Source organism: Rhinolophus sinicus, chromosome 16, assembly GCF_057876585.1.
Source record: "Rhinolophus sinicus isolate RSI-liver-muscle chromosome 16, RSI-T2T, whole genome shotgun sequence".
Taxonomy (NCBI): domain Eukaryota; kingdom Metazoa; phylum Chordata; class Mammalia; order Chiroptera; family Rhinolophidae; genus Rhinolophus; species Rhinolophus sinicus.
In genome coordinates, this window is record NC_142516.1 from 17,951,968 (window position 1) to 17,976,578 (window position 24,611).

At 52.5% G+C, this 24,611-nt stretch overlaps 1 protein-coding gene across 5 annotated transcripts in view; it reads right to left on the reverse strand.

The window, feature by feature from the left end:
* Window positions 1-24,611, reverse strand: part of COL27A1 (collagen type XXVII alpha 1 chain) — a 135,744-nt gene that overhangs the window by 67,803 nt on the left and 43,330 nt on the right. For all 5 annotated transcript variants that reach the window (XR_002139439.3, XM_019754574.3, XM_019754577.3 and 2 more), the window contains 7 exons: window positions 24,001-24,054; window positions 23,526-23,570; window positions 20,540-20,593; window positions 19,586-19,630; window positions 10,778-10,831; window positions 8,501-8,545; window positions 485-538 (listed from right to left, as the gene is read on the reverse strand). Coding sequence is in view for 4 of the 5 variants with exons in the window: in XM_019754574.3 (XP_019610133.3) it covers window positions 485-538; window positions 8,501-8,545; window positions 10,778-10,831; window positions 19,586-19,630; window positions 20,540-20,593; window positions 23,526-23,570; window positions 24,001-24,054 (351 nt within the window). In the remaining variant the exon portion in view is untranslated. The remainder of the gene's footprint in view (window positions 1-484; window positions 539-8,500; window positions 8,546-10,777; window positions 10,832-19,585; window positions 19,631-20,539; window positions 20,594-23,525; window positions 23,571-24,000; window positions 24,055-24,611) is intronic.

The following is a 24,611-nucleotide window of genomic DNA, read 5'->3' on the forward strand; positions in this document are numbered from 1 at the left end:
TCCAGGAAGAAAGGGTTGATGGAGAGAGGTGGGCTTAATGAGCAGTACCACACACTCATTGGCCAAAACAGGGTCATCCCCGGAACGTGGTCCTAGCAGTCTTAGCTCATCCTTCTCCTGCAAGCCCATCCCACTCGGGGATGTACTGAGTTCACTGGTTTGCCATTATAGTTTCTATGCCCCTGGTGATGTCCCCACTGGACTTTCAGGGCCCATAGGTTTAGAACCACATCAGACTCATGCTCAGCTTGAGGGCTGCTGTCTAACAAAGTGTCTGGCATTAATGACATACAGATATGACTGGCTCTCAGGCCTGAGAAGACCCGAGCTCCTGACCTGCCTGCTTTCACCCCAGCGTCCCTCTGCAAGTCCCCCCATCTTCCCATCCCCCAATATTGTGCCAGGGCACTCTTCTATCTGGGCTGAAATAGGTCATGGGTGCCTGGCTGGGACGAGGCCTGGAATAGGGGACAGCCCTGTTTACCTTCATGCCCTTGGGTCCTGCGTAGCCAATCGGACCCAATGCTCCCATGTCGCCCTGGGAAAAGAAAGAGAAGAGAATGCCGTGAGAGGTGGCCTACAGGAAGCTGGCCTGGTAGGGATGGTTCCCAAAGTCCCTGGGGTTGGACTTCCAAGGATGCAACCCTCCTGGATGGTTCTTGAAATTAGGAATATTCTTCAGTCTGTTTACTTCCACTGAAGTGCTGGAATAAATAGGACATCTGTCTTTTCCCAAGGTCATTTCTTGATTGCTGCCCCTCCCCCACCACTTCTTTCCATCTCATATTAGACATTAGATCTTTCTATCCCACATTAGATTCTTTACACCCCATACTGGCTAAGGGACTCAGGGCTTTTCACCTGACTTCTTTGGACCTCAGTATCCATAAATATCTCTTAAAATAGGGCGATCGATCCTTCTCCCTGGGCAAGCTGCTAGAAGGGTTAAATAAGCATACACAGGGGCTCTGATTCCTCTAGCTTAGTGAGGGGGAGGCACTTCCTGCTTCCCAGAAGCTCAGCCATCTCCTTGGGAGGGCAGCAAGGAAGGAGGGGGCTGTTAATCACAGGCACCCCAGAGTTGGAGACAGACCCAGTCAAACGGTAAGACGCTGGACTGCAGGTTGAAGACCTACTTTTAAATCAGCTCAGCCTGTCCCAAGTGAAAACAGCAAAGTTCCTAGAACCCGGAGAGTTGGAAAGCAGTGTAGGTCAAAGCCAGACCACCTGGTTTCAGCTCTCCTCTGTCGCTCACTTGTTGTGTGATTTTTTTTGGGGGGAGGGGAGGTGCTAATCCCTCCATGACTCAGTTTCCTCATCTAACAAACGGGGGTTAACAGTACTATGTACTTCCTGGAGTTGTTTTGAAGCATATGGACTTACATGTGTAAAGTATTTGGAACTGTCTGGAAGTATTTCGGGTTGTCACAACTAAGGAGGTGTTACTGGCATCTAGTGGCTAGAGGTCAGGGATGCTGATAAATATTGTACAATGGGAAGGCCAGCCTCCCACAACAAAGAATTATCTGGCTCAAAGTGTCAGTAGTGTTGAGGTGAGAAACCGTGGTTTATGGAGTGAAGTGACTAGATTTTCTCTGAACAAGCCCACCCTCTTTCTCTCAAATCTCCTCACTTCCTGTCCACCCCTATCACTACTGCCTGCAGCCGCAGCCATAATATTAAGCCCACGCCCCGAGAAAGGGAGCCCCTGAAAATATTCTTTCTTCCCGTTTCCATTCTGTGATGGATCTAAGTGTCTGGCTGCTGTGTGAGTCAATCAATGTGTTTGACCTCTCTGGGCCTCAGTTTCCCACGTCCCTGCAATCAGGCTCCATGGAGGCCCCAGGACAGTGCTCTGAAGCATTGGAGGAACAAAGACCTCCCCAGGTAGTCAAGCTCGAGAACGGGTTCTTGTCCGAGCTGCCTGGAGACGTCTCGGAGGGAGGGCAAGCAGAGAATGAAAAATCACATTCCTGCCTGCCTCCTGCAAAAGGGCCAAGAGGCCTGTGCAGTGGAATGCCCCAAGGAGAGAGACAGAGGGAAGGTGCAGTGTTCAAAGATGCGGCATGGCTTGGCTGAGGCAATGCCAATTCTCACCTCCCAACCCACCTTGGAATGACTTAGGCCAGCTGAGGCAGATGCTGGAGTCTGGCCGTGGTCCTGCCATGAACTGGCTGTGTGATCTTGGGCAGAACACTTTCCCTCTCTGGGCCTCAGGATCTTTGTATCATTGGATCAAACCAAATTTTCTAGTGGAGACTTTGAGAAGAAAATATGCTTTCAATTCTCATCAGGTTATCTCCTCATTGAGAAAGTGACGTCTCAGCTTAACAGACGTTAATAGTGATACAAATGACACTGGTTGCTGGGCTCCGTGCTAAGCACCTGACATGGCTCAACTCAATTATCCCTCACACCAGCCCTTAAAGATCCGTTCTACTACCACCCCATTTTACAGATGAGGAAACTGAGGCCTGGAGCAGTTAGGGCTTGAACAAATCAGAGCCGGGCAGAGCTGGAATTCACACCAGGCATTCTATCTCCAGAGCTTCTAGGCAATTCTGAAGTAATGTTGGGAGAAAAGGGAGTGAAAGGAGTAAAGAAGCTGGGATCCCTGGTCAGGGAGAGGCTGGAGTCAGAGGACAAGCCAGCCCTTCAGAGAGCTGCACTTCAGCAGGCCACTTGGGTGACTTCTCTCTCCCTCTTTTCCTAGATGAAGGGAGTGAGGGGTGGCCCGCCCCAAGTTCCCCGTGGTGCATAAATAAACAGAGCAGGCTCTGCTGGCACACTGGCTCCAACTGGGGCCCGGTGCAGGCAGAGAACCAGCAGCAGTTCCAGGAACACAGGCTCCTTCTTTCCTGCTCCAGGCTAAAGCAGCTTGTTGTGTGGGGACAGAATTCAATACAGACCTGACGAACGCCTGTGTGGGGCCACAGGGAGCTGCAGCAGCTCCACACCCCGGCACACCCTCGTCACCTCTGCAGGCCTCTCCAAAGAGATCGGTGTGGGGTGGGGGGCAGGGACAAGTGTGGGTATCCAACCCCAAGGGACAAGGAATCAGGGACTCTGGCTGCAGGGGACACAGGGAGATGGTGGTGTTCGTTTAGGGCTGGTCTTCCCCCTGCTGGCAAGCCTCCCACGCTGGGCTATCAACACATTTGGGGGAAGAATAGAGAAAACTCCAGGCCATTCCCCACCCCCCATACATCCCAAAGAGCACCCGGCTGCTCCATGCTAGACACCCTCGTGGGCAGCTTGGCCAAGCCACATACAGAATGTTGTGCCCACAAGAAAGAATAATGAGCAATGCCCTTCATTTGGATCCTCTTTCCACTGTTGCCTACGCTCCCAAACGCCGCTCTCCACACTTTGCCCTCCTCTCCCTGGCTCCCACCAAGAACACAACCAACCACATCTGCAACCATTTACGGAGCTCCTACTGTGTGCCAGACCCCACGCTTGATACCTCGAAGTTTCACCCGATCCTTGTTAGCAAGAGCTTCCACTGTGCCAGGAGTGGTCTGGACAGCTTGGGCACTCACCAACTGCTCATAGTAACCCCTATGAAGCCAGCACCATTCTTAGTCCCACTCCATTTTACAAAAGAGAAAATCGAGGCTTAGAAAGAGGTGAAGCAACTTGCCCAAGACTAAGTAAAGGGTAGGGGACAGTGGCAGGATCAGAGCCCAGGTCTGTCTGTCTGACCCTACGGCCCATGCTCACTGGCCTTGGATTGACTCTGTTTACTCCAATAAATGACCCAAGGATGGCTTTCTGCTTTGCTATCACTCATAAATACAGGGCCTCAGGACAGCCTTCAGATGCAGAAATAGGCATGAGCTCTGCTCCTCCAATGAATGCCGTGGGACTTGCCAGGGACCCCCGAAAGAAAACCTGAGCTGCTTCCGCTGCTCACCCTTCATAGCAGAGGTGCTGGCAGCATCTCCCTCCCTCACATGTCTCACCTCCCTGCCCTGCTGTCTCTCTTAAACTGTGACATCCTCGGCTACCGTTTCCTATACCCAGAGTGTTCTGCCCGGTGTTCTCGTTGTTAACACCCACTCGTCCTTCCGCCCCCAGCATCAGCTTCACTTCCCTGACTCCATAGGCCAGGTCAGGCCCCTGCTGTCAGGTCTCAGAGCCTGACCGGCTTTCACTCCTAGCCCTTTCCACGCTGATGACCATTTATGTATGTGCCTCTGTGGCCACCATCTACCCCATGCCGCAGAGAAGCCACTGAAAGTGGCCTAATGAATGGGTGACAAAGAAACCTGCAGACTCACATTTACAAAACCTCTAGGGAAAAATCTTGCTGCAATGTTCCTTGGAACTGCCTTTGAAGGCAACAAGCCTCTTTCCAGAAACTCTGCTAGAGGGTCCCCAGCTTGGGGATGGGGACCTGGGGGCTGTGGCCAGTCCTGGCTCCTGTGAGGTCTTAAGCACCATCTCTCACACAGGACAGCCTCTGGCACTACCGGTCCACATTCTCATGCATCTGCTGTCTCCATTCAGTACAGACGTGGTACGGAGCTGGCCATGTGCTGTAATGGTGAAGAGCATGAGCTGTGCACACAGGTCCAGGTCTAGCTTATTGGCTGTGTGACCTCAGACAGGTGCTCCAGCCTCTCTGAGCCTAGGTTTCCTTAAGTGTACAATGGTAATCCCACTCCCTACCCTCAGAGGTTTGCTGTGATAATCAAGTACTTAGCACAGGGTCCTGCACTTAAGGGTTTGATAGATATCAGTTAGTGGGGTGCCTGACCTTGCTTTACAGACAAGGAAACAAAGCCGGGTGATCACTTAGTGACAGAATATGGTGCACTATATCCTACTTGCTGGGGGTTGGCAAGATCACATATTCTTTGGGTCTCAGTAAATGGAGGAGCCAAAATTCCCTCTGTGCCACTCAAAATTAAAAAGACAGAAATCTTCTTTGTTGAGCAGATTCTGGAATGAGGCACACTTTTCTTGAGGGCCAGCCAAAGGGTTTCAATTACTCACGGCAGTCTCGCCTCAGAGGCTGCAGGAGGCCACACAAGCCTGGGTTGCAAGTCCCTAGCTGGTGACCTCGGGCCCCAGCCCCCACATCTTGGTGACCAGCCTGCCGCAGCCCGCCTCCTGCCTCAAGTATCTCGAGGCTCCCACAGCCTAATGTATGTCAAGCACACACAGAGCAGACAGACGCTCTGTAAATGTTAGTCTGTCCTCTCACGCCCTTCCTCCCGGCTGGGCTGCAAAGACCCCGGGGACCAGGGAAGTTCCGGGCTTCAGTCTGCATGCAAATTGCTTCAGCTGACTTGACAGAAGGCATTGAATAAATCTGAATCTCCACTGAAATGATTATCAATATATGGAATTCCCATTTGCTCAGCTAAAAAGCCACATCCTCTGGGAAACCGAAGGTGACTCAGTCGATCTCCCTCCTTTAACTCCTAGTTAGAAAATTCCTTTTGTCTCCCACTCTTCGGGGAGGAGACTTTTGCCCCAGGCATAGAGGCTGCTGTTCCCAAAACCCCACGGTGAGAATGGGTGCCTTGGGTTGGAGAGGACTCTGGCTTGGGGCACGGCAGTGACTTGGTGGGTTCAGGTCCAGCCTTGTGACCCCTGAGGCACAAGGAGAAAGGTAATGTCACCTTGGCAGCAAAGGGGATTTTTAAATAGCACAAAGAGAGACACAGGGCAAGAGTGAGGCATGAGAAGGAACTCATCAGCTTTTTGGAAAGGGCCATCACAAGGGGGTACAGCATCTAAGACGTGCTGCGATGCCCAGGGCTCAACCCTGGCTAAGAGCCCCTCGTACGGGAGTGGGAAGAGGATTGGCCTGGATTAGGAGTTGGGAGACATGGCCTCCTAACATGTCTCCATCCTCTCCTGCCTTGTGTGTGACCTTGACCAAGGGCCTCAGTTTTCCCATTTGCCAAATGGGATTCTCCTAAGAAATACTGTGGATAGGGTTACCAGAATGAGCAAATAAAAATATAGACTGCCCAGTTAAATTTGAATGTCAGATAAACAATGAATGATATTTTAGTATAAATGTGTTCTAAATATTGCATCTGAAATTCAAATTTCACTGGGCGTCTTGTATTTTATCTGGCAAGGCTAACTGTGAAGAGAAAGGGGAGCACAGGTAGACACGTGCTCTATAAAGAGTCAGGAGGGCCCAGGGCTGGGATAGCAGTCTCCAGAATCTGTGTGTATTTGGCCAAGCAATATTCTTGCCCCTCTCAGGAGCCAGCTTAGTGGATGCCAGGACAATGACAAATAGAAATATGTGCCAAGGATGACAGCCAGGATATGTAAACATCCCTTCAGAAAAGCTTTAGGGATCGGGATCATATAGCCGGAGTGAGGAGCCTTGGGAAGAACAGCTAATGACCATCTTTACATCTGAAACAGCCTCTCCGAGGACAGGGCGATGACTTGGGCTCAATACAAAGGAAAGTGTGTATAATGAGAGCTCTGTGAGAATGCACTGGGCCCCCAGAGGAGGGAGCATCGAGCACCAGGGTGTCCGCGTTGGAGTTTCATGACCACATGACCACGATGCTCCAGAAGGGACCCTTGCTGAGCTTAAAGAAGATTAGACTAGAAGACTTGGGAAGTCCCCTGGAAGTCAGGTTCTCTAACTCACAGTGCACAGATTTCTTTTTTCCAAAGCATCTAGGTCAGTGCCCTGTACCAAACAAGGTGCTCAGTCAGCAAAGGACATCAGGGATGACAAATGTTATGACTCATGTGTTGACATGTCCACATCCCAAGCCAAGGCAGGCATCACTAATCAATCACAGCATCCTCGCTAACTCAATTCCAGTGTGACTTGAAAATCTTTCTCAATGCAGCGATCTAGACAGCTGCTACCAGGCACAAAATATCTTATGTATAAAATCATCATCGACAACAATTATTATTATTATAACTAGTAGTTCTTGAGTGCTTACTGTGTACTAGGTACTTTACATGTAATAGTTTCTTTAAATTCTCAACCACACTCCTCCAAGTTAGGTACTAATAATATCCCTATTTTACAAATGAAGAAATGAGGTACAAAGAGGTGAAGAAATCTGCTCAGAATTGCAATTAAATGAGTGGGAGAGTTTGAACCCAGGCGATCTGGTTCCAGGAACTGCCCTTAGCCATGAAACTGGACTGGACTGTGTGAATCTGTGGTCCTCACAGGAGTGGGCACAAGGATTCCCTTTTACAGAGGGGGTCCCTGAGGTACAAGAAAGCAAGGCCATAACTGAAGAACACATGGCCAGAAGGAGGGGAGACCAAGATTCAGACACAGGTTGATCTGACCCTCTATCTCTACCTGCTCAGGCTCTGCTTTCACCCACCTGAGAAGCACATTGCCACTGAGGCGGGCCTCTGGGCCCTCTTCCCATAACTGGCCTCCCCAGAACGATGCGGCTGTCCCCCCTCCAACCCAGGAAACAGAGGGTCCAGCCTCCCTCTAAACAGAATTTCTCAGCACAGTTGCTGGACTGGCTGAAGCTGGTAGTCCATTTGTCAGAACTGTCTGCTTGTATCCCTCCACGGCCCCCCAGACTCAAACCCCATGAGGAATGAGCCAGAGGGACAGAGCAGAGGGGGCATCAGACCCTAGAGAAGCTTCTAAAGTCATTTCCCAGGCGCGGGCCTTTCACTGGCTTTTGGGGCTGGACCCAAGGTCAAGGCCCACCCTCTGAAGGCCCAACAGGGAACCCTGGTTTGAGCTAACAGAACCACGCCACGAGGCCTACCCCAACCTGGATGGAGTCAGAGGTCAGACTGCCTCTCACCTCCCTGTGTACAGACCTCTCTCCACCCCGGGCACATCAGTAGGTAAAAAACAGTAATTAATATAAAAATACTTCCCATTAAATTGCACACTTACTGAGTGTTAGACCCTGTGTCAAGAACTGTACAAATGATGCCTCAAGTAATCCTCACAACCACCCAAGAGGATTTTATCATCCCCATTTTACAGATGACTAACTAGGCTCAGAGAGGATCAGTTACTTGTCCCAGGTCACACAGCCAGGATGCGGTAGAACTGAGACTTGAACTCAGGTGGTCTGGCTCCAAAGCCAATGCTCTGAAGAAAAGGATGGAGAAGACTGCCCAATGTGGCCCGGAGTCTCAGCTCCTCTGCCAGTCACTTCCTTCCTCTGGACCTGAAGCTCCTCACTTATTGAATGGGCATGCTATCACCTGCCTACACCTCCTCCCAGAGCAATGAACAGGCAACAGGTGTGAAAGGACACTGGCAGTCTCATGCTCCCAGCCCCCAGCCCCATTTAACTAATGAAGAAAAGTGCTCAGAGACGGTAGATGATGCACCTGAGGTCACACGGAATGGCTTTCCTCCCTCAGCCCCCTGCTCAGACTGGTCTGTCCTGGTTCCCCAGCTCCTCCTGGTGTTTGGTAAGAGAGGGACCTTTTCAGCAGGACCTATGGCCTGCTCCCCACACCCTGCCTCCTGGCCCTCTCCCTCCCCAAATATCTGTGTACTTACAATGAGGCCGGGGACTCCTGGGGGCCCTGGCAGGCCCAGTTCTCCCTGCAAATAGAGAGAGACCAAGGTGGTTAGTTGCCCTGTTTCCCTCTGGAGCCAGTCCCTCCATGCCACCCTCCTCGTGGGTGCCTGGTGGAATCCTTCGAGTTGACCATTCCTTGTTTTTGACCTGTGACACTCCTGAGTATGGCCTGAAGTTTGGACGAGACCCTTGCCTCCTCTGCCATCAGCTTTCCACTTCTGCAAAATGGGGAGTTTGGATTTTCAAATCCAGTATCTTCCGATGGTGAGTGTGAAAGAATGGGCAGAATCCTGACACAGTAATAAAGATGTACAGGATGCTTGACCCAGAACTCATTTCACCCCCACTCTACAGATGGCAAAACTAAAGCTTGAGAGGTTACGGGATTTGTCTAAGGTCAAACGCAAACAAATCACACAGTGGTGAAGGCTCCAAGCTGAGAGCCACTAGGCCAGCCTCCCTCTCTCAGCCAGAAGGCAAGGTGGGGGAGCCTTAGAAAACTGCCCCCACCACTGAAAGAAGGCTCACAGCTTTCCGCCTCCCAGGGCCTCTGAGATGCTGGAAGAGCTCTTGCCTGAGAGTCGGATGTGGCCGTGTGTGGCAGTGGGCAAGTTTGTCTTTCCTCATCTCTAAAAATGGACCTTCAATTGTTTGCACCAGAAAAGACAAGTAGAGGGGTTTGGATCAAGTTCAAAATGCAAAAGCATGAGTAAAGATAGGGGACTCTAGAAACGGTGATTATCAATGAGAATTGCCAATAACCTCCAAGGCGTTTATCTTCCTTCACTACGAAATCCCGGGGCTGCTCAGGTGAAAAGAAGACAAGGAGGAGGTGAGAAGCAGCCTTGGCTGTAACATGAGGGAACCGAGGCTCAGGGAAGGGAAGTGACTTGTCCAAGGTCACTCAACAGCTGTGTAGCAGAGCTGGGAGCACACATCAGACCCTCCTTCTGCTCTTCTAGGCCATGAGTAGAAGGACATCCCTGCCCCATCCCAAGGGGCCTTCCAGGATGGCATCGCATATTGTGGTTAATCCAATGACAGATGTACTGAAGGAAAGACTGGTTTCCCAACCTTGCGGGTGTCCCTTCCTCCACCTGGAATGTCTCCTCACCTCTTTCCTCATCCCAGGTCTAATGTCACCCTTCCCAAGAGTCTTCCCCACTCCTCTCTCCCTCCTCCACAGGACCTGGGACCTCCCTGGGAGCTCCTTGGGAGTAGGAACTGTGCCCCGTTATTACCTACTATTTGTGACCGTTCCATCCACTGAACACTTGTCATGGGCCGAACCCCTTCCCAGCCCTCTCTCATTTCATTCTCACTACAGTCCTCTGAGGCCAACACTCTAATAATCCCCCTGATTTACAGAGAAGAACACTGAGATGCAGAGAGGTGAACTGGTTTGTCCAAGCTGCCACGCCTGACAAGTAGTGCAGCAGGATTCAAACCCAGGTCCACCCGGCTCTGAGCACTTCAGCCTGCAAGGGAGCCCAGGAGTCAGCTTCAGATGGGTCAGGCTCAGGGAGCGTCTGTAGAATTGAAATGAGCACATAATCAAGTGCTCATTACAGATCCAGCAGCTACCTCTGCCGGAAGCACAGCTGGCACAGCTGCTCAGGAGGGAAGTCCCAAGGAGAGATGGGGGAACATGGCAGTTGTCCCAAGGAGCTCTGGACATAGTCTGCACCCCCAGGTTTCCTTTCCCGCCAAGCCCGAGACTGGGACAGGAAGGGAAAGGCGGGCTCAGCTCCCCAGGGCAGGCTGACCTGGCTCCTCGATGGGCCTACGATTATTTACAAAATCTATAAACATGACTGTGCTGGAGATTTCTTTAGAACTCGGCTCTTCTCTCCATAAAGGGCCTGCAAACCATCGGCTCCCCCAGGCCACTGCAGTCCCATAAATATTTCTGGCACTTTGTAAGATGGCAGTAGCCCTGGCTTCCCCAGTGGGGAGTGACCCATGAACCTTTCTAAATTCTTGGGAATGGGGCACAGCCTGGGACTTTGGGACCAAGGGCTCAGGGCCGGGGGGGCTCTCCTGAGGGGGTGGGGGGGGGGGAAACACAGGATATCCACAATAGGTAGGAGCCTGCAGTTCAGAGAAGGCATGCAATTCATCCCAGAGTAACCAGTTAGTAGGTGGCAGGGCTGGGATTTGACTCAGTCTGTCTGATCCCAAAGCTTGGGCTGCTAAAGCCTGCGGTGTGTTTGTTCTGAAACTTGTTCCTGTTCCCAAAGACTTGAAATACTTACAGGGTTTCCATCCAGTCCTGGTGGGCCTCTTTCCCCAAAATCTCCAGGAAACCCCTGAGGGCACAAGAGAGAACAAACACCTATTAATGCTTACACCAGTGGGTGGCTTTGATCCAGATCCCCTCCCCCATTGGAGGAGAATGACACAAGGACTGGTCCATGCAGCCTTAATCCTTGGCTGTGGGATGTGGGCAGGCAGTGGGATCCTGGGACACCCCGTGCCCTCAACAAGCACCCCACCTAAAGAACTTTTCAAGGACTGGCTGCTGTGGAGAGGCACACGGCCAGTGAGCCCTTTTCTAATCTCCTCAGAGTCTCTGAAAAGAAACTGGTACCCAGCTCCCCAGCATGGAAATGCCAATCTCCCCCTCTGAGGCCTGGTCCTGATGGAGTGGGGGGTCAAGAGCTGGGTCTAGGCCTGGACCAGCTCCAACTTGCTGAGAGTTATACCAGGATCCCTTTCACCCATGGGGTCTGTTTCCCTACTGGTCAAAGAAGGAAAGACCGTGTGACATTTTCCAGCTCCGAGCTTCTAGGATCGTGACATGCTCTTCAAAAGCCACCCTGTGGAATCATGGTCTCTATTTTACAGATAAAGAAAATGAGAATCTGAAAGGGTAAGTGTCAAGGTCATACAAAGTTACACCACTGGTGAACATCAGCATTGTTGCCACAGGTGAGTTTCCGCAACTCAGAGAGAGACCAGGCTGCTCGCCCCAGGCAGGTCTGGACTCTCACCCTGTCCCTGACCCCACTCCATAGTCTTTGGGGAGACTGGCAGCTGGAAAAACATCAGCTGTGGGGATGCCTCTGGCATTGCAGGGGGACAAATCCATTCTGCTTCAAAAGGAATAAAAAATATTCAAGCTTGGAATTTAGGGAAACCTGTTCTCCCCTCTCCTTGAATTCAAATCATTGTGCTTTGTTTTTGTTTTTTCGGGGAAATTTAATAAAAAACAAAGCACATATTTTTCTGACCAAGTGGATGCCTGAGCTGTTCAAACAGTAACGATTCTTCATGGAGGGTAATTTGTTTCTGGTTTCTAAGTCTACTGGGGGAATCCAATAGATTAAACCTAAAATCAAAACCCAAACCAATTACAAAGTCTGTACTGGTTGAGATGTGACTTTCAAAGGTGTATGCGTCCAAGGCCTTTGTCTTACCCTGCCCACCAATCCTACTCCCCTCAAATCCCTCTGTCAGGAAGCCCTGTTGGATCAGAAGGGCAGGGGTTGACATTGACCCTCTAGGAGGTGGGGCTTCATTCAGACACCCAAAGGAGGAAATGAGGACATATTAAAGAGATTTGGACGAGGCCCGTCACTTTCCATGCAAAACTTCATTTGCCTTTGATATCCACCCTTGAGGGGAATGTTATTGGTCCCATATAACAGGTAGGGAAATTGAATCTTAGAGAGAAAATGTCACTTGGCCAAGGCCAGGGAGCAAATCTATGGCAGAGCTGAGCCCAGGTCCCACCTCTATGGACTCTGCCATGTTCATATGCGCAGCACATGGGCAAATCCTGGAATGCAGAAGCTGATAGAATGTGCCTAACTGGTTTCAGAGAGTGGCAGAGGTGTGTGTGTGTGTGTGTGTGTGTGTGTGTGTATACACGCCCATGCACGTACACAGGCCCACTTCCAGGTCAAGTCTTTGTTGGGGGGAGAGGGGGTGTACATCTGACCCTACCTAAGATTCCTCTCCCCACATCCTTAGGTCTCCCCGGGAAAATTCCAACCTCATCCCAATGCAGCCCATTTTGTCACGCTGTAAGGTAGATCCCTCTCACCTTCTGGGGCAGGAGACAGCAGCCAGGGGGGCTATGGCCAGGGGGGCTTCTGAAGGCATTGAGTTCCTGTCTCTACTTTTGGAGGTTGGGGTTGGGGGCCTGGCAGGAGAGGAGGACAACTACTCAGGGGCCAAGGGGGTGCTGTCCAGCTGGGCACCTGGGTGACACTACATGGCCCACAAGGGGCAGGACTTGGGAAGTCCTTGCTCTGGTTTCCAATCCAGCCTCTGGAGACAGCCCAGAGACACCCTGGCTTGCCTCCAGTTTGGTTGTGTGACTTTGGACAGACCCTCACTGTCTGTCTTGCTCAGGCTGAGGGGCAGGGGTGTGAACTCTAAGAACCCCGCAGCTTGGCCCAACCCCTAGACAAGGTCTGAGAGAAAGGAGCCTATCCTATCTCCTTGGTGCATGAATGCCACCCAGCCCGGGGCAAGATGGAGACCTTGACAGCATTCCCCGGGCTCTGTTCCTGGCTGCCATGCCCAATATATTCACACGCGGCAGCCACCAGACAGGTCTCAAACCCATGGGTCTGCATGTAGAGGCCACTCCAAGCTCATTCAAGGACTTCTCTAAGTCCTAGCTGTCAGGCCAGCTGCCCCAGTGAGGCTTTGGAACCGAAGCAACCCCATACCAGCCCTGGTTCCACAACCTACCAGCCTCTCTGAGTCTCAGTTTTCTCTGCTGTGCAATGGGGAGTACTGAGGGTGAGCTGAGATGTCACACAGAGGGTGAGCCGTTGCCGGCACATGGAGGCAGCAGCAAAGTGAGAGCACAGCTCTGACGTATAACAAGGCAGAGACCATCGAAATGGTGAGATCCGAAAGGGAGGCACTTCTGCAGACAAAATGCAGCCGCCTGGGTATAGCCAGTGGGTGATGACAGTGAGATGATAAGAATGACAGTAACATCAAGCTCTAACAACTCAGTGAGATAAGTCCTATTATTGGCCCCATTTTAGAGAGGAGGAGGCTGAGGTCCAGAGAGGTTAGAGAACTTGTCCAAAGTCACACAGCTAAGGAATAGCTGGGCTGGGATCTGAACCCAGGCAGTCTGACTCCAACACCTGCTCTCCTAGCGATGACTGGACACTGAATACATAGAATGGACTATAGCAGGCCTGGGGTCTCTCAAAGGGCTCATGAGAACCCTGTGCTAATGTACAAGAGGGAATGGCATGACTGACGCTGAGTACTCATTCTGCTGGTGCATGTTTGGTGGTCTCAGAACCGAGCCCCTATCTCTACCTTCACTCTCCCGTCCTTCAGAGGAGTCAAACAGATGTCCTCTCGGAATCTAGGATTTGTAATTAAGAGCACAACAGTTGGGGGGAAAAAAGATAGGCACTTTAAAAGTGCTGGAACAAATCTTTGATTGGAACAGTCACAAGTGGTCTGAGATAGAAAGACCCTAGCAGTTCCTGACATTCAGCACCTCATTGCCCCCGTGGGTAGACTGGAGCCCAGAACATAACCAAGGCTGCATCACCCCACTAGCTTGCCTCATCCCTCTACTACTCAGCACGTATCCCATTTCCGACACTCGCCCCGGGGCCCCTGAGGCTTTGCCCTCTGGATCTCAGAGGCAGCCACCAAGCTAGACATGTGGCCTCACTTCCACCCTGCCGACTGCCCTCCGTCTGGCCACTCCTGCTTGTGCCTGGTGTACGCTCTCAGCCCAGCCAGCAGCAGGACCTTCCTCCACGGGCCCAAGTTCCTGGCTGCAGCAGGCTGGCCCGAGGCCCAAGCAATGAGCTCGGCTCCCTGCCAGGGCCCCAGCCACGTGGTCTCGCCACTTCCCCAGGTCAGGCCCCGCTGGGGAACTGCACGCCTCGTACTTTGAGCAGAACAAGGCCCAGAAGGAGACAGACCCGAGCCCTGAGACAAGACTCCACATTCTCTCATGGCTGGAGCAGTTCAGAATAGAAGTGAAGACAGGGACTGTTCTCGTCACCACATCCACGGCAGGATGCTGAGGGCTGAGGGGGCCTCTGAGGGCTGTCCCCTCCCCTCCCCTGCCTCAGGCACTGTCTACCCCAAGAGTCTGCTCCAGAAAGTGGGCTGTAGGAGGAACATGTGCCCTCCAGGATCAGAAGTCCTGCTAATGTCTCGAAGGCTCAGCTCCCTGGCCTGCAAAATGGTCGGTCATGCCCAACTCACCTGCAGAGATGGGCTGAAGAAGAGGTGAGATGCTTGTAATCCAGTCCCTGGCAAACTCAAATGTTCCTTCCCCTGCTGGTTAGGCTTTGCGCCAACAGTGGGAATACTTAACACGTTGCGTACGGATCACGAGAATCTTCGTTTTTTTCTGAGCCATGCGTTAAGGAGAATTCTCGTTTTTACTATTGACTCTTTTTACTTTGCATATTTTATTGAATTATTTGTAGAATAATTATTTATAGAATAATTTATAGAATAATTTATTTGTAGAATCTATTATTTATAGAAAAATAATAAATGACATAGAAGCATTTACTCTTTAAAGAGAAGAGTGTATTTTAAAGTAGTTTCTTTTAAAAACCTGCCGGAACAGAGTGGTATGAGGGATTTAAACCCTGCCGTACGCAACGTGTTAACTTCTAGTAAGAGCCCGCAGAAGGATCTTGGAGACCTCTTGACAACGCTTAAATTCTCCAAAGTCAGGAAGTTCCTGCATAAGTCTCACCTGTACCTTTCCCACTGCATTTGAAGCAACCCATATTCTTTTCTAAAAGATGTGTACACTCCAGGTGTGCTGACATGCAAAGACCCCTAGAGGTTCCCTGCACACTTTCCTCACGATGCTGTGTTTTCACCCTGCCCTTTTGAAATCTAAGGAAGCCACCCAAGAGCCACCTCAGGGAACAAGGAGGAGATAGGCAGGTAGAGTTCTCACCAGGATTCCAGGGTCACCAACAGCCCTGGGACAGCTGTAGCTCAAGTTGGGGACACTGGGTACCATATCCCCAGCTCACAGAACGACCACAGTTAACACGTTCATCTGTTTTTGCTTCAGTTTCCCCACTTGGAAACATGAAGTCTCTGTCAGTTTCCTCCCTGCTCCCCACAGTCTGAGAATGGGAAAGAGCTCTGAGCTTGAAACCAAAATGCACCATGTTAGAAGCCCTGTCCTGCCCTGGATGGGTGTGCAGCCTTGGGCAAGTCCCAGGTGTCCCCAAGCCACACACCGAGGAAGTAGGAGCCAGGGCTGGGCCTTCCCAGCTCTAAGCTCTAGGGTCTGCCCATCTGACTCACTACACAAGACCAGCCTTGGCAGGTCTGGCCAGAGACCATGAGAGGATCTGTGAGCAGTGGCTGGCCTGGCCAGGCATTCCAGCAGCTTGACAGTGAATTCACAGAGTGACAAGTGTCCCCTGTGAGAGACCCTTTGTTAGGAGGCATGGCTCAGCCCCCAACTGTGTCACTGTGCCGTACCCCGAACAAGCCAGGGCAGCCTAGGAGAAACCCTTTCACCTCTAGCCAAGTTTGTAACATCTTATATCTAGACCTTTCCTCAGGAAACCACAACACACTCCCCTTTCCAGCAGGTGATGTGAGGCAGAGATGAGAACTGTAGGCTAAGCTTTCCTTTGGAGGTTAAAGATATGAGCACAGAGAGAAGAAGAGAAGTGATGTGGGGAGTACTGTATACTAACAAGCCAGGGTCCTGGGTTCAAGTTCTGACTCTGCCACCGACTTACTGTGTGACCTTGGGCAACTTACTGGCCTCGCTGAGCTATGTCTGCTTATCTGCCTGACAAAGTGGTTGGTCCAGCTCATCACTAAGGTTCCTGCAGCTCTGATATGCTCTTACCTCCACTGTCTCTCTCAGCTCCCATCAACAAGACTCACACATCCTCCTTCCAAACCTGACAGAGAGGAGGCTGCGTGTATGGGCCTGAGGTTTCGCTTGCTGGAGAGAGGTGGACTACAGCAAAATTATCAACAGGCCTGCCAGATATGAGGCCAGCTGCTATGTGGCATGAGAGATAGCAGCTCATTCTCCTGACATTTCTTCTTGTTAATAAGTGCCTAAAAATCACCTGGCTCAAAATTTGGACAAGAGGAAAACCCATCCAGAGAAAGAGCCCCCCAACCCCACCAGCCAGATCAAGGGCTGGGGAACCCTGGCAATAGGGGGATGGCCCTAAAGTCGACTCAGGGAGTGTGTGGACCAAGGGCACATCTCACTGGAGGCCCGGCAGAGACAAAGCCATAGGGACTGGCTGATATGAAGTCCTATTCCGTACATATTCAATCATATCCAGTGCAGACCCTGCCCATTTGCTGGCCATAGCAGCTGGACCAGAGTCAAGAGGATTTTCATGGCCCTTGGGGGTACTGCACAGCCATAAGCCTGTTTGGCTGAAGGGAGGGAGTTTCCTGCCACCCATGTGACACCCCAATGCCAGGGAACACCCCCATCATGGAGCTTGGAATCTTAGGAACTTAAAGGTATGGAGCAAGGGAGCAGAGACAAGTGGTCAGTAATAGGGGTTTAAGTCCAGCAAGGCATTGGAGGGCGCTGGGCAAATGGCTTTAGCTGTCTAAGCCTCGGTTTCCTTATCTGAAAAATGGGTCTAATCAATTTCACCTCAAAGAATCAGTGGGAGAATCACATGTAGTTTAAATATCATGCAGGTAAAAGGGCTCAATAAATGCTGCTTTTGGAGAGGGGTCTATTTTGGCTACAGTGCTATCCTCAGCACCCGGCACGTAGTAGGTTCTCAATAAATATTTCGTTGAATGAGAAACAAATGAGTGGCCTTGTCTACACATAGATGGGAAAATGGTGCTGAGCACCTCAGATCCATGATGGCTTCCTGGCCATGAGCAGGAGGCTTTCAGATCCAAGAAGAAAACAAGTACAGGGAGAGGGCAGATGAAGGGGCCCCTGGGAGTAGGAGAGGGAGATGGGAGGTGTAGAGTACGGGTCAGCTGCAGCCCTGTTGACATTCCTTGCTGTGGCCGACGGAGAAGCCATGGCATGCCGAGGGTTTCACGAGTCTTGCCTCCTCCACGCTCAGGAGACTCCAGAAGCCATGCTCTAAACAGCTACACTCTGGGGCAAGAGGTGAAAGTTCCGGCTACGGCATTCTAACCCCACTTTGACTCTCAGAAACCATAAGACCTTGGCCAAGTCATTCACCCGCCGAGACTCAACGTCCTCATCTATAAAGGGGCAGTGCCGGGCCCTCTGTGAGGCTCCCAGGATGGAGTCGGAGCAAATCCTCCACAGGTGGCTCTGGAGGTGGCCTCAACCTAAAGGGCTCTTCCCCAAAGAGCCACAGGGCTCCTATCCTCACCTCATTCAGGTTTCTCAAAAGGTGAGGTCTTCCTGGACCAATTCATTCATCAGCCCTTACCCCAAATACTCACTGTCCCCCTACCTTACTCTACCTTAATACTCAGCGTCACCTGACAGTCAGTCATTCATTCTTCATCCTCCCATTCAATCATCGCCTGTCTGTCTGCCCCTAAGAATGGAAACTTTGTCTCTTGTTCACTGCTCAGCACCAAGCACATTGCCTGACCCACAGTGCACACTCAATATTCATTGAACGAATGAACGAATGATGCATGAATGAAAGAATCTCCTTGTCCACGGTCATCTGGACGGAGAAGCAGATCCAAATGCCAGCCCAGCCCTTGGGGATTCCAGTCTTTGCCTGAAGCCAGAGCATCAGGTGCTGCTCCCTGCCCAGACCTAGGTATCAGCTGTTAGACTTCAGGGCACAGAGGGGCTGTCAGCCACAGAGGGGTCTAGGTCTGAGGGTGAGATGCCCCGTCAGCTCCTTGCACCAAGGACCTAGATCTTGCCTTTTTTTGTATCCCTCACTCGGCCCCCAGAGGGCCCAGATCCATACCCTGCAACAGGTAAGGTAGGTGCCTGTGAACATGCAGTCAACCCCAGAATCACAGACAACCCCCTTTTGGCCGCCCTTGTGTGCTCCCAGCTCCCTCCCAGCTGCCTCTCAAGTTCGAATGTCCCCACAATCCCTTCTCCATCAACCACAAGCAAAGGAGGCCCAGACTCAGAGCTGATGATGGTTCCAAGTCTAGGCATTGACTTGCAAGGCAGTGGCAGAGAGCTTTAAGCCACCAAAGGGGTGAGGGCCTGAAAGAAATATACCTGTTACAGTCCTGGGTCTCCCTCAGCCAGGCAGGGGACCCTGGAAATGTCATTCTGCCTCTCAGAGCCTCAGTGTCCCCTTGCAAATAATGAGATCATTGGAATGAATGACTTTTCCCCTAGGCAAAAATTCTAGGGAATCCACTTTTATGGTATTATCACCCACCAGTGAACCTGAGCCATCACTGATATCAGAGGGCTCTGCAGATAACCGAGTTACAATCCTGGCTCTATTGTTTACTCATTGTGAAACCATGGGCAAGTTACTTAATCTCTCTGTGCCTTGGCTTTCTCTTCCTGCCTTGCTGATGCCCAAACAATGGAAAAAACAATTTCCTACCATGATGGAGAGTCATGGACAAAGTGGGTGGATTGGGGGTTACTGGTGAGCCCTTCTTGTGGTCATGCCTGCTGTGGGTCTGCCCAGCACCCCACTGCCCTCTGGTCTTGTGTGTGCATGGGTGAAACTGGTGAGACCAAGACAATACAGACACTGAATGTTCTGAGTTAGGAGCCCCGACACCCGGTCTAGCCAAGATCCCCCAGTCTGAGCAGGCCCTCCCCTCCCAGCATGGACACTAGTGACCCAGACAGCAGAAACCCTCCACCCCCACCCCACAGAAGTGCACTGCAGAGCCATTTGGTGCACAGGCTCCATCCCAGGGGGCCCAGAGAGCCCACAGGAGCCCCAGCCTCAGCCAGGAAGCAGCCACTCAGTGTTCTGACAGCAGGACACAAGGCCCAGACAGCCCCACATGCCGGCCCACACACTCAAAGCAGAGCGATGGCCGAGCAGAGAGAAGCAAGTGGAGAATGCCCAGACCCAAGATGGACAGGGCAGCATGGCCAGTGGGAGGTCGGGTTCCCCCATAGAGTCTGCATAATAGACACGGAAAATCTTTACCGGCCTACCCATCTTGCCCCTCTTGCCAGGAACACCAGGCACGCCCTGTAGAGGAAGAGATGGGGAACAGGTCAAGACAGGATTTCAGCAGAGGACAACCAGCCCCAGAGCCACCCACAAGAGGAAGTCACCAAGGGCTCAGCATCTAGGCCACATACACAGTAGATACCAGTTATGGGCACAGTGGATAGATGGTCCGTGCACTGTACAGGGTTGGGGGGTCTGCATAGACCTGAGCTGGGGAGATGCCTAAGGAGAGCAGCCCATGTTCCTGGTATTCAGCAGGTGCTCAATAAGTGCTCGTCCTGCTTTCCTAAGATTCCCTATACTCAGCTTGTTGGTGAGGTTCCAGTTGAGTTCCCACATATGGTCTCTGGCTGGGCGGGCATGAAGAGGAAGGTCCAGAGGCCTGTGGGTCATACAGTCTCTGTCATAATTACTCAGCTCTGTGCTGAGAACAGAAGCAGCCATAGACAGTGCAGATATAAATGAGCATGGCTGTGTTCAACAAAACTACCAAACCAGATGACAGGTGGGATCTAGACCACAGGCTGGGGTTTGCAGACACTCGATCTGAAACCCTTCTCATTTGCTGAAAGCCCTTCAGACGTTCGTTCCCCGTGCTCTCAGAACAGAGTCCCCGTCCTGACGCTGGCCCCTGAGCGCTGTATAACTGCCCAGGTGCTTGGTCAGCCGAGTCTCCTCCTCGCCCAACCTCACACTCAGCATTTGGACTATGCTGACTGCTGAACGTGCCAAGTTCTCATACGTCCCTGACTTTGCACACTCTGTTCCCTATGTCTGGAAGGCAATGGCTTTGCCTTGTCCCCTTAGTGGACTCCTATTCAACTCAAGGGCACCTGTCCAGAAGGTATTCCACGACTTCTCCAGGCTGGCACCTGGCAGAGGGGTTGGGTGGTGTGGGTAAGAGGTAAACAAAGAAAGCATACTCACTCGCTCGCCATCAGACCCTGGAAGGCCGAAGAGCCCTGGGAGTCCAATGTAGCCCTAGGAAAGAGCAGGTTGGGGGGTTCAGAGGGGCCGAGTGGTGGGGTGTGGCTGGCCCGACCTATCCCATCCCCTTGCTGCCCTCCCACGCCCTGGCTCCTCTTCCTGGCTGATGGCAACGGCAGTTCCAGTGGCTCCTCGACGACATAGGCCTTGAGGCAAGTGTATATGCCCATGGACTGCATGGTGCTGGCTTCCACGATGTAGTCCAAAGGCACATACCCTCACGCCAGGGAAGGGCGCGGGCGCTCGCGGGGAGAGGCCCGCCCCGCATCGGGGGCTCCGGGACCTGCGGGAAGGAAGCTCTCGGCCGGGTTAGATGCTAGAGTGGCCCCAAGTCCTACCCACCCCCAGGCACAGTGGCAGGCGGGCGCCTGCGGTTTATGCAATGCCTCCTCCTAGGCCTCGCAGGCCCAGGACATGGGGCTCACATCCACCCCTGGCCGTCTGACTGCTGGCAATAACAGCAGCTGCCATCCCAGCCTGCTGATGTCCTGACAAACACGGGTGTGCCACTGTATTCAACCCGTCCAAGGACCCTGCAGATTGGCTGTCAAACCCTTGCTGGACAGACAACAGAAGCTAAGGTTCCGAAGATAAAGGGATATAGCTCCTTAGGGGTGGAGTCCGCTGCTCCAGAATACACCTGAGCCTCTGCCTGCCAGCCTCTATTCACGCTCTGCTCGCTACACTCTTCCCACCCCCAAGACTGCAGATCAAATCCTTCCAAGCCCAGCTCTAGTGCTCTCTCCCCTGGCAAGCAGCCTCGACGCCCCGAGCCAGAAGTTATCTCCTCCTTCTATCCCAGCCCCATGTTTGCATCTCAGTTAATAGGATTTACCCTTTTTTACACTGTATCTTCACTCTCTGTATCCATGTTTCACGTCCTCGTTTGCCTGGCAACTTCTCAAAGAGCAGGGACCCAGTCCAGGGCTCCTGTCACTAACTGCACTCTCTAGATGTTTGTGGAATGACTTTAAAATAACGATAACATTTACTGCGCACAAACTATGTGTCAAGCCTGGTTCTTAATGCTCCGCATGCATTAATATGCTTCCTGCATCCTCACCACACCCCCAGAAAGTAGGTATTATTAGTCAGTCCCTGAAGACGTGGAAACATTTAAGCCCAGAGAGGTGAAGTGACTCACCCAGGGTCACACAGCTAGAATATGGTAGACCTGATATCTGAATTCAAGTCATCTGACTCCCAGGCCAGGCTCCTAATCACCCTGCTATATTGCCTCCCACAAACAAGCAACCAACTCAAGCTTACAACCATCTTTCCTTCCCTAGAAGGTCAAGAGGTCACGAAGACTCCTTCTCGGCACCCAGTGTGATAATACTTGTCATCTTAACAAGTGACATTTGCTGGTCCTTCCAAGCAGGGCTTATAACCCAGATTTACAGGTGAGAAATGGGCTCAGAGAGGTCCAGCAACTTGCCCGAGATCCCACAGTTGGTTAATGGCAGAGCGTGTCTCAAAGCCAGTTGTCCTGATCCCAAAGCCTCACTCTGCCTACTTCATAAACATGAGGCCGGTGATGGCAGGGTTGGGAGGGCAGCTGGAGCAGCCCTTGTTCACCCAGGCTGCTCAAGGCTCTGTGACCCTGGAGAGGGGTATGCTGGGGCCAGACCAGCTCCCTCCCCACATGTAGCCTCAAGCTGCCACCAGCATGGCAGACATCAAGCAGCCCCAGATGTCATTAGCCTGTCTCATGCCTCTTGTCCTGGCAGATCAGAGACCCTGGGGCTGAACTGAGAAGACCTTTTCCTGGGTTCAGGAGGCCCCCCTGGGGCCACAGCTAATGGAAACAGCTCGAGTAAGGAGGGAGGCTCAACATCGTAGGACAGGAGCGTCTGGGGCCCCTGCATACCACCACCACCACCACCACCACCACCATCATCATCACCACCATTTCCTGGGGAACGTGCCTACCCACCCCCTTGCCCACCTCCCAGATGCTCTCCTAACAGCCGCCTGTCAGCTCCTGGGATTAGGGCCGAGACTGTGGCCGTAAATAGCTTTGGCTCAGGAGTGGAGGACACGTCACACCGACCTGGCCTGACCGAGGACTGTGCAAGCCACTTGCTGAGCATTCTGTGAGAGGCAATGAACGCAGCCCTCAAGACCCCTGGGCCTCATCCCAGCTCTACCTTAGCTGTGCAGTATAAACAGCTATCGGGTCCCGACCATTACCCAGTTTCCTTGGATGTAGAAGACAGAATTCTATCAGATCATTTCTTAGTCTTCAAAACTCCATTTACTTCCATTTAATTTGCCCAGAATCTTCCTCACCACCCCATAGCCCACTTGGGAGCCCCTACCTGGCAGCCCCTCCTCAGCGCTACTTGCTTCCAAATTCCTAGTATCCCCATATCCATGCTAGAGGTAGAATGGATATTACTCCATTGTAAAGATGGGCAAACCGAGGCTGCTGGCTACTCAGGGTTTGCTCCAGGGGCCTTGAAGAAAGGGGAGGGCAGATACACAATCCACCTTCAGGCCTGGGCAGCATTGATCCATCAGGCACCACTGCCTTCAGCCAGAAGCAGCAGAGACGTCTCTGAGGATTCCAGTGACAGATGAAGTGGCCTGGCTTTGATTCCCAGCACTTGGGATGTGCTGGGGCACATGGCAAGCAAATGCCTGATTGTAGCAGCTGGACTGTTGCTGAGCCAACAGTAGACTCTTTGCTGCCCAGTCTGCCCAGCCATGGGGACCAAGCCTGGCTCATGAGTTCCCCATCGTCTGGCCCTCCTGCTGCCACTCTGCTCTCCAGGAAGCATTCAGGTGGGAGGGTCTCGGCCCCAGTCCCGCTACAGACACTGGCTGGAGGCCTTCCAGCCCTGATCGCTCTCAGGCCCACTGCAGGAACAGGTAATGCCCAGCCAGGGCCCCGCCTGTATGGCACTTGCCAAGGCCCACTTACCCGGCTGCCTTTGGGGCCAGGGTCTCCTACAGGTCCAGGTAATCCCTGAAACATAAGAGACAGAGGGGCAAGGACATTTGGAGACATTCTACCTGCTGCCAATAACCCAGGCTGAGTCCTGTCTCCTTTGGGCCTCAGCTGCCCCCTCTAGAATAGTAGTGGGTTAGACTCATAGTCTTCAAACTGAGCCACCAGCTACCCCAGGGTCCCAGGGAGGTGGCTTAGGGGGAAGACTGGGTGGGAGGAGCCTCTGGAGCCCCACCCCTACAGCACCAGAGCTCCTTTTTTTCTGTTCTCTTACTGAGCATCCTTTCCCTACTGCCTTGGTCCAGCCCCCTGAACAGCCCTTTCTTCAGGGCCCACCTGGCAGGTACAGCTCCTTGTCCCCCAGCCCACTACCTCCCTCTCCCTGGGGGCACCTGTGGCCATCTCCACACCACATGGCCACAGAGCTTCCAGAAGCCATATACTGCACCTGCCTGCCAGGGTAACCTTTGGCCCCTGGACTGCCCTCAGGTCCCGGCCGCCCCTGCAAAGGAATGAACAGAAACATGAGGAAAGGAGAGACCCTGCCCAGCTCCAGGTCTGGGATGCAGTGGGGGACTGGGGCTTACAATGGACAAAGAGAAGGGACGGAATGTGAGATGAAATGGGAGGAAGGGGAAGCCACTGGCCTGCTGGGCCCCTAAGCCCACCCCTCTGCGAAACCGGTCAGACCAGCTCAGGGGGACAAAACCCCCTGTGCTGGCAGCCCAGGAATAAGAAAGCACTGAGGAGGCCTGGCTGGCTCTCCCACGCTGGCAGCCGCTGCTGTTTGATTTGGGCCAGGGCAGCCAAAATTCCTGCAAACCCCGTGGCGGCGTGTATAATATCCCCTAACATCGCCGGGAACAGGCCAGCTATTCATGACTCTAACCGAAGCTGAGCGGCTCATGCCAATGCTGGGCCGGCGTGCACTCCAGCTCTTTCAAGCACATGTGGCTGGGGGAGAGGTGGGTGGGGTGGGGGCCCCAGCAGGATGGGACGCAGAACCGCCTGGCTCTGGGGCTTACTCATGGAGCAGGGCCCGGGGAGGAGGCCAGAGAC